The sequence below is a fragment of the Patagioenas fasciata genome, chromosome 1 (genome assembly GCF_037038585.1).
Source record: "Patagioenas fasciata isolate bPatFas1 chromosome 1, bPatFas1.hap1, whole genome shotgun sequence".
In the NCBI taxonomy this organism is placed as follows: Eukaryota; Metazoa; Chordata; class Aves; order Columbiformes; family Columbidae; genus Patagioenas; species Patagioenas fasciata.
This window is the reverse complement of record NC_092520.1, coordinates 45,282,842-45,291,601: the sequence shown is the minus strand read 5'-3', so window position 1 is coordinate 45,291,601 and position 8,760 is coordinate 45,282,842. Positions and strand designations below refer to the sequence as shown.

Sequence of the window (8,760 nt, the reverse complement as noted above, 5' to 3'; positions counted from 1 at the left end):
TCTCCAAGCTAAAAAGACCCAGCTCCCTCAGCTTTTCCTCATACTGGAGATGCTCTGCTCCCTTAATCATCTTTGTGGTTCTGCGCTGGACTCTCTCCAACAGTTCCCTGTCCTTCTTGAACTGAGGGGCCCAGAACAAACCCTCCCACAACAGAGAGGGACTTACACCGAACCGGCATCGAAGCGCCATAAACGAGACATATGACACAAACCCGCGGGCAGGGAAGCTCCGCCGCCCCCGGGAAGAAAAGCGCATGCTCCCTGCCAAGCAGCCAATAAGAACGAGGCTGCTCGCCCTGCCTCGCTCTGGTATCGCCCGGAGCCAATAAGAGCGGGGAGCGTTGTGTGGCGGAAGTTGGGTCTCGGCGGGAGTGTGGTGCTATGGCAGCCGCACCCGCGATGGTGCGGGCGTTGGAGGCGCTGGGTGAGGCGGGTAGCGAGGGGTTCTCGGGACGGGGACGCTGAGGCACCCACTCGGGCCCGTAGGTTGGGGAGCGGGGGGCGAGGGCTGCCTGTTCCGAAGGGTTCAGCCTGCGGGCCGCCCTGCGGAGCTACCTCGCCCTGGGCGAGCTGTTCGGGGTGGGCCCTGGAGAAGGCTTGTGGTGGGTTAGCGGGGCCTTCCCAGGTGTCCGCGGGTCGCCTGAGGGATTCGCCACTGGGCGGCGGCCTGGCTGGAGCAGTGTAGCCGTAGGGACAGCAGCGGTGCTGTGGTGCGGGTGCCGGAGGGCAGGCGCGGTTGCCCGCTACGCGGAGGGACGCGGTGCGGATGCTGCTCCGCGGGGTCGGGGAATTATTCAGGGGTGTCAAGCTGTGCAGCTGCATAGTCAGTCAGGGACTCTGAGGGGCCTTATGGACTTGCGCCTCTTAGACTTGGGATGCTCAGCAGGTTATGTTACTGCTATTCATGACATTTTTTTAAAGAAAGCTTTGCTTTTAAGGTAAACGCATGTGTGATGACTTAGGAAATCTTCAGAGAGAGACTAGATTTATTACTATAACACCTTAAGGATTTGCTTCTACTCACTGTTGCTTGTGTTTTTTATTTCAGATGTTGGTAGTGTAGCAGATAAGATTAATTTAATACCTCAAGACTTTTTTGCAGAACTGGTAAGTAGGGCAATAAATGGGCTGTGGAAGAGCTTTTGGCACTCTGTGATTCCAGAAAAGCTTTATATTTAGCCTCTTCTGATTTTTGCCTTTTTGCAAAGGGAATCTTATGTATGTGGTAGCTTAGATTTGCATGGCTCAGAAAATGGACCAGTCCTGCTAAGTGTAATGGGGTTGCTTTAAATTTATGTTTTTATCACAGAAGATTTTTAAAAATGTATTTTTGCCTTTCATCTAAAGGAGATATGAAGCTAGCTTGTCTAGAAAACGTTCACCTTGTTTTACTGTAGTGTGCACTTGAAGAGGATGACTGTTCAGTTAGTGTTAAAGTGGTGTGTTAAGTGCAAATAGCTAGTGAGGTAGTAACTAAAAGTCATGACTGAGTTTGCTTTTCTGGATTTGATATAACTTTAAAACCAGTCATTTCAATGACTTTATTCTTCACTCTGCACTTAAAGCATCCTCCTGTTGTCCATTTTTGCATTAACCAGTTTTCTTTTTTCGTTTGTAGTCTCCCAAGTGTTCAAACTAGCTTTGTCTTATATATTAAAATATGCATGAAGAACGTTTTCAAACTTACTTTCAAACTTTTTTACAGTGTGAACAAATAATTCAACATCTGAACCATAAGATCCCAGGTATAAATACAGCTGAACTGTGTCAGGTAAGTTTGGATACTAGTACTTAAAAGCAATGATATTAGCTGTATATGCTCTAAATAATATATTACGCAAGGCAATTTTTGTCCATGTATACATGTACAAAGCATTTTTTATTAATGCATAGTTTATTATTATTTGTAATTGTTTGAGCATTCTGTTTCCAGAGAATTCAAACATCTGGGGTTGAGATTAATGTTGGTGACTTGGCAAAAATAGCTACCATTATTTCCTTTCTTTTTAGGTAAGCACAAAATAATTTACTTTGCCTCATGTTTGTGGTTTTGTGTGTTTTTTTTTCCCTTCACCCCTACTTAATAGTGGTATTAAGAAGTGACATCACATGTGGGTATAAAATGAACTGATTTGGGAAAAGGTCAAAAGTTTGTAACTTTCAATACACAAAATTTCAGGATTTAGTTTGCATTCTTAAAAAATGTAGTTATTTAATATAGGCTCACTTTTTGTAATTAAAAATCTAAAGTAATTGTTTTAAGAATCCTGTCTGCAAGCTTTAGAACTCACTGGCAAAATAAAAGAGGAAGTTAAGCTCTGTAGTGAAACAAAGTCAGCTAGGCCTCTGCCTGGAAAAAGCATGTTCTAAAAACTTCTTGTTTCTTACAGATTAGAAACCTGTGTTTGTGTCTGTTTGAAGGGCACACAATTTTATAATGTTGAACTCTGCTGTGATAAAGGTAGAGTTTTTAGGTAGTATTTTTAGCTGATTTGCTGTAAGGTTTCCTCTCTTCAGAAAGATACAATTTTCAAGATCTTGCTTTTCCTTTTAATATTTAGTATCTAAAGATTTTATGTAATGTTAATATGACTAACCAGTGGAAATTTAACGTACTGCTTTTTCCTCTATAAAATACGAAGCTTTAAATTATATTAGACCATGCTACTTGGAGGACCAGCTCCTTTTCTTTAAGAGGAGTAGACCTGCATGGACAAACCTAGGGTGGGAATTTTACCTGTTCTGTGGAGGAAATCAAGTGACAATTTTTCTCCACACTTGCTGCCTTTTCAGTTGCTTTATTGCATCATTTGACTCATCTTAGTACCAATTATACCATTACCTAGAAGTCCTTACTTGCCTTTTGGTGATATTTAAACTACCTCTCCTAAATGTTTAATTAAACGGCTTTGTTTCTAAAATAATAATATTGTTTAACTGCTTTATGCACACACCTTTCACTGAATTATGCCTTTTTCCAGTTGCAACAGCACTCTGAGGCTGCGATTGTTGCTTTAATGTTGCACATTGTGCAAGTGCAGCAAAGCTTGGTCTCTGCATACTAAGACGCGTGAAAAGTCATGTTGTTTTTTCTGTGTGGATACAGATTAGTAAAATATTCTGGAAAAATCACAGGCTACCTTATTATTGTAAATTACATTGACACATAGAGCAGAAATTTAAAAATGCCTATTTGGAGTGAAGTGAAAAATTTTATTAAATTGTGGAGAATTAAATTGATGTGGTGTTCTTTGGATATACCTATAGCACAGCAGCCAGAAACAACCTGTCTACGGAAGAACTTGTCACCACCTTGGGCAATGCAGTCAGTGCGCTGCCAAAACATGCAGTGCAAGTTATTCGTCACGTATGGAATGAGCAGGGTGAATCCATTAGTGTGTCAGAAGATGCAAGAAATATGGCCACAGTGGGGCAGGTAACTAAATGACAAAGTGCAGCTGAGATATTACTTTTTCGTAGATGTCAGTGCTTTGTTGTGTAAGTTGTATTGTCTAGCACATGGTGGTATCTTGACTGCTGAAAGCTTCCATATATCAGTGATGTTAAATGTCTACTCAGATAAAGAAGCATATACAATATAAGCTGTCTAAATGCTGAAGAGCTTTCTGATGTTATTGCTTGGATGTTAATGTTGCGTGTCTAGCTCTTTAAAATTAGTGCTTCCTAGTAGTATTAGGGGAGGTGAGTGGCAGATAATTGTATTAGCTGTTTTTGTAAATCTGTTTTAAATGTAATTTGAATTGTTCTTTAGAGTTAATAACACTAGCACTTGATTGTTTTATTCATTGTCTCCCTTAAGTTTAATTTTTTTAAAGATACTTTCTGTCAATTTTCAGCATTCCTGTTTTTTCCTCCTTGAAAAAATACTGAGTTTATTTATGTTTTAAGATCTTTTTTCCTAACAGTTTAAAAGAGTGCAGAATTAGGAAAAAAAAAAAATTTGTCTGAGGCTTGGTAGTAAGTGTCTAAAGGCTCTCTTTGCTTCTTTATTCCACAGTTCTAAAATGGTTAAAAATAACTTACCTGCCTGAAATGTATTTATGATGTACTTTGCTTTATCTAAAATGCAGTTAAGAAATGCCTTGTTCCCATTATGGCTATTATAAAATTCTTGGTCACTCTCTGAGGCTTTTCTCCTGTTTCCATGTGATTTAGAAACTTAACCAACCAAAACAAAAACAAACAAACAAAAAAAACCAAACAACAATAAAACAACCTCTGAATGGTATACAAGCCAGGTGAGCTCTGTGGCTCAGGCTTCTCTTACTAAAACTGTAAATAGACTGTATTTGACTAATGAATAATGAATAAACTTGAATAATGAAAACAGATTAAGTGAAGTAACTTATTAAATTGCTTATTTTTTCACTATTAGAAGGAAGGGCAGATGATTTTTGTATTCACAATATCTGAACATGTATTTTCCCCAATTTATTATGAGCTCTAGATATCCTATATTGTCTGTAAAACATCCACCCAATGGAACAGCTGTGGTAGGCTAGATCTCTCTAACACTGTTTCCAATGCTATTCTTCTTTGCAGTTCGTAGATATTAAATGGAAGCTGGGAGTTGCGATGAGCTCTGACACCTGCAGGTCTCTGAAGTATCCTTATGTCACAGTGACACTAAAAGTGGCAGACCCTTCAGGACAAATAACAGACAGATCTTTTGAAATGACGATCCCACAGTTCAAGGTCTGTAATCAGTGTTCCTTGATTCAGTCTCTTAAAAACAAAGGGACATTGTTGTGAAGGACCAACCATATACCTCGAGGCATATGTTTGTGTTGCTTATTTACCAATACAGTCATTCAAAGATGAAGCATTAAACAATTACTTAATAGCACTTAAGCTAAATACTTAATTTCATAGCATTTAGTTCTACATCACTTATCTGAAAACACTAATTTAGCTGTAATTGGTATGTTCTCGTATGAATAAGCCTACAACTGAAGACATAAAGACTTTTGGGTCTTTCTTGTTAGTTATTACTCTTACCTTATTAAAAATCGATGGAATATTCAAAATCTGTGGAACTGTTCCCCAGCCTCAAAATCTAAAACTTGGGTTAAGCTTACCATTTGTCTAATGATTGGGAATGGAGGTTGGTCTGATTTGTCACCACTGGCTCTTAATTGCTATGCCTTCATCTGTAAACTTATGTAACTTGGTTTAATTTTGCATAAATGTGGCACTTCAGTTGTCATTCCTGCTTAAAGGGCCAATATGTCACTCAGAATATTGTACAAGGTTACAAATAAATAGAGTTCGACTGGCAGGAATTTGAGAAGGATATTCTGAATGCTAAGATGTTGTGAATAATTGCATTCATTTTGGTTGAAACCTATTTTTATAATTTGCTGTTCAGCTGCTATAAGAAATGGATGCTAAACTTGAGAAGCCTGGATTATTTCAGATGGGAATAGAAACATTTGCTTGAAGGTTTTCTGGTGTTTTATTTGTTGTGGTGTGAGAGCTACTTTGTATTTTTCTTTCATAGCATCTTCTACTATTAATAGGCAAACCAATGCAAATAAGGTATTGCTTGTTTAGATTTAATAGCAAATGTGTCCAAATGCCAATCCACCCACAAAAAGAAAAGGAGAAGCTTCCAGTTCAAGCTGCAAATTGTAACTGGAGGAAAGAGAGAATGCGAGAAATGTGGATTGTGACTTCTGTGCTGTTAATACTTTGAACTGCAGTTTGAGCTTTTCTTTAAGCAACTGAAATTTATCTTAACTCTTGCTTTTTAGAACTTCTTCAGACAGTTCAAGGAAATGGCAGCTGTTCTTGAAACAGTTTGAAGAGAACTTCTTATTTACACTGAAATTTTGAACAGACTTAAGTCAAGTAAACTTTCTGTTCTGCACAGGGAATAAAGTGCCATTTTTCAGCAAGGTATGTATCCTTGTCTTTGACAGGTATTTGTCAGCGTCATCCTTGCACTGCTGTGAAGATTTCTTTGCTTTTTGAATGCTTGAAGCCAGCTCTGCAGTGTTTGGAAAATGTGTCCAGCTTTGTTCATTCTGATAGACAAAAGATCATGATGTGTACAGACAAGCATCACTGTAGACTTTCTAATATTATTGAGTAAGAAACTACATGTTTAACTCTGGAGTGCAGAAAGATACCTGGGAAAGTTGACTGGGAAGATACTGAGAGAACTATAAATCTTATGTTAACACTTTTGTCTGGAAAACTGAGGTGTGCTTGGACTCAAGGGCAATATTAAGGAGTATATAAAGTTACACATAACAAGCATAGCATTATTCTTGAAGAACAGCAATGTCAAGTAGTTGTAGGTATTTGCAGACCTCTCTTCCAGTCTTCTTTTAATAACTGGAGAATGTACTTGCCCAAACAGCTTGTTTATTTCAAATACTTATTTCCCACCACCTAGGCTTATGAAAACTGAGTTAATGCATCAAGCTTTTCTGCAGATCCAAAATTTCTTCTTTGAAATAAAGCCCAGACACTAATTTTAAATGAAGGTAAAAAGGTGAATTTAATTCAAACCCATTTATTGTATTTTTGCCTTTGCATTTAATCCAACTCTAATATGTGGCAGTCTGCTTGATGTTTTGATGAGCAGTCTGCTTTCTAATTAAATTGGAATATTGGTGTAGCTGCCTCACTCCAAGCCCTGAACTGGAAAAGTCAAGAGGAAACTTGAAAATTCAAGCTGGAGTGTTAGCCAAGCACATCAAAAAAAGGACCACACTAAAAGTCAGCAAGATTTTTTTGCTTTTTGTATGGTGTTGCAGGAATGGACTAGACTGTTGCACATGCTTCCTCTCAGGCAATATCCTAACCAGCAAAAATTTAACTTTGATTCTGAAGAATGGGGGCACTGTCAAAGAGGGAGTGATAAATCCAGTGTGCTTGCATACCTTCCTTTTTTTTTCATCTTGAGTTTTCCATAAACAAAACACAAATTGCAAATACAATGGCATGTCATAAATACAGTACTGTTGCATTTCAAGATGTGCTGGTGATGAAATAAAGCAAGTAAATCTGAAGAGAGTATTCAAACTGCTAAGCAGACTGAAGTTTATGCTGCAGCTTGATTATGTCAGAATGGTAGAGGTGAGAACCAGTTTTGCTGGGACAGATCTTCAAGTGATTTCAGGCTCCCTGGAGTGAGAACACCTACCTTTCTAACCCACTTAATTTTTTATTAACTTCCTTAGAAGCTGGCAGAAAGTCATGGGTACAGGTTATGCTGTATGCATTAAAATGAATTGCAGCACATCATGCATGCTGCACACTGCAACCCTTTTACTAGAGATATACACCCCACTATTTGGGCATTATGCATGGTGCACAAAAACAGTACATTGGAGTTGCTTAGAAGCCCAAGTAAAACAGTGTTGGCTTTAACAAAAGATATAAAAGTTTTGGGCTGTGGCCATTGAGCTGGATGATACTTCCTTTGCACTGCTGAAGTACCAGGTGTTTGTATTGTGGGTGGAGAGAGCAGATTGCTCCTGTCTGGGACCCTCAGTGGAATGTCACAAAACAGTCTTGGGAACAGGCTTCCCTTTGCCTTTTCCCTGTTGTCTGCAAGGGCTTAGGGCTGAATACAGTACAAAATATCCTCTCTGTGTGTGGAAAAGTGATGTGTGAGCAGCTGATTTTTTTTAATTTGCAGAAGCTGGAGTGTAAGGCTCCTATAACTGGAAAAAATTGTTATGCTTTGGCCTAGTGAGTGAGTTGGTTTACCTCAATGCAATAGCTACAAGAAAATAATACTTTTGTTTTTAAGTGAAGCTGGAGCCTTACAAATACTTCCTATTCATTCTAATGCACTTAAGTTCTTCATATCTGGAAATACTTATGCTTTCACTGGAACTGAATAGAAAAGCAGATTTAATTAATCATGTCTTAACTTCTAGAAACAATCAAGTTAGTAGATGCTGGAAGGTAATGAGTAAACTTTAAATTACTATTTTTGCTTAGTCCATCTCCAAGAGGAGGAAGTTGGCACCCTTTAAAAAGTCTAACATTATGTCAAGTCAAAAATTCTAGAAAAATTAATGAATATTTTTTTCTACATCTCCCTGAACTCCATATTGTAACTCTGGCTGGAAGATGCCTGGACATGTGTGCTGTACTAGTTTACTGTCTGAGAATTTTCAGAGGTGTTTATGGACATCTAGGAGATGTGATTAAAAGCTGGCTACGTACTCAAACTTTTGAGATTTGTCCTGATCACTATCAGTAAGAATACCTATACTGAGTAATGGAAGAATTAAATACTTTATTAGAAAAAAAACCAACAAACTAATAGTTTGCAGGGTAGCAATATTAACACGTTCAAACAAGCTGTTGAATTGTTTGCCTGTATGTGCAGAAACCAGATCATTTAAAGAGAATCAGAAGTCATTGTGTGTTCCTATGTCATCTTGTTGATTGATAAGAAATTGTATAACAATATTTTTGTAAGTCCACCACAAACAGTCATTAAACATATAGGTAACGAAGATAAAGATGGTCTGTGTTTTGTTTTAAGCCTCCTGCATCAAAATCTGTCTTGTAAATACTATAATTAGTAAACTTCAGGAGTAGACTATGACTAGACTTCTTCCCTAATTAAATTAGGATGAAGTTCAGGCACATGCGGTCTGTCTCTGTGGTGGGGTACCAAGGAGCTGAGGGATGACTGCAGGCTGCAAGGAATATTTGTATCAATTACTTACCACTAGACAAAACATTTTATTGAACCAGGAAGAGACAGGA

General features: G+C 38.3%; 1 protein-coding gene across 1 annotated transcript; it reads left to right on the top strand.

The window, feature by feature from the left end:
- Positions 1-314: 314 nt before the first annotated feature.
- On the top strand, positions 315-8,510 carry COMMD6 (COMM domain containing 6). Its single transcript, XM_065830679.2, has 7 exons — positions 315-424; positions 1,049-1,107; positions 1,706-1,771; positions 1,934-2,010; positions 3,268-3,436; positions 4,564-4,716; positions 5,775-8,510. The coding sequence occupies exons 1-7, from the start codon at positions 382-384 to the stop codon at positions 5,823-5,825; spliced, it is 618 nt and encodes a 205-aa protein (XP_065686751.2). The 5' UTR covers positions 315-381; the 3' UTR covers positions 5,826-8,510.
- The last annotated feature ends 250 nt before the right edge of the window (positions 8,511-8,760 follow it).

What these genes read in the sequence shown, in the direction of transcription:
- COMMD6 (XM_065830679.2), top strand. Translation starts at nt 382, where the DNA reads ATGGCAGCCGCACCCGCGATGGTGCGGGCGTTGGAGGCGCTGG. An exon ending in ATACAGCTGAACTGTGTCAG is followed by an intron (nt 1,772 to 1,933) that starts GTAAGTTTGGAT and finishes TTCTGTTTCCAG; the next exon opens with AGAATTCAAACATCTGGGGT. An exon ending in TGACGATCCCACAGTTCAAG is followed by an intron (nt 4,717 to 5,774) that starts GTCTGTAATCAG and finishes CTTGCTTTTTAG; the next exon opens with AACTTCTTCAGACAGTTCAA.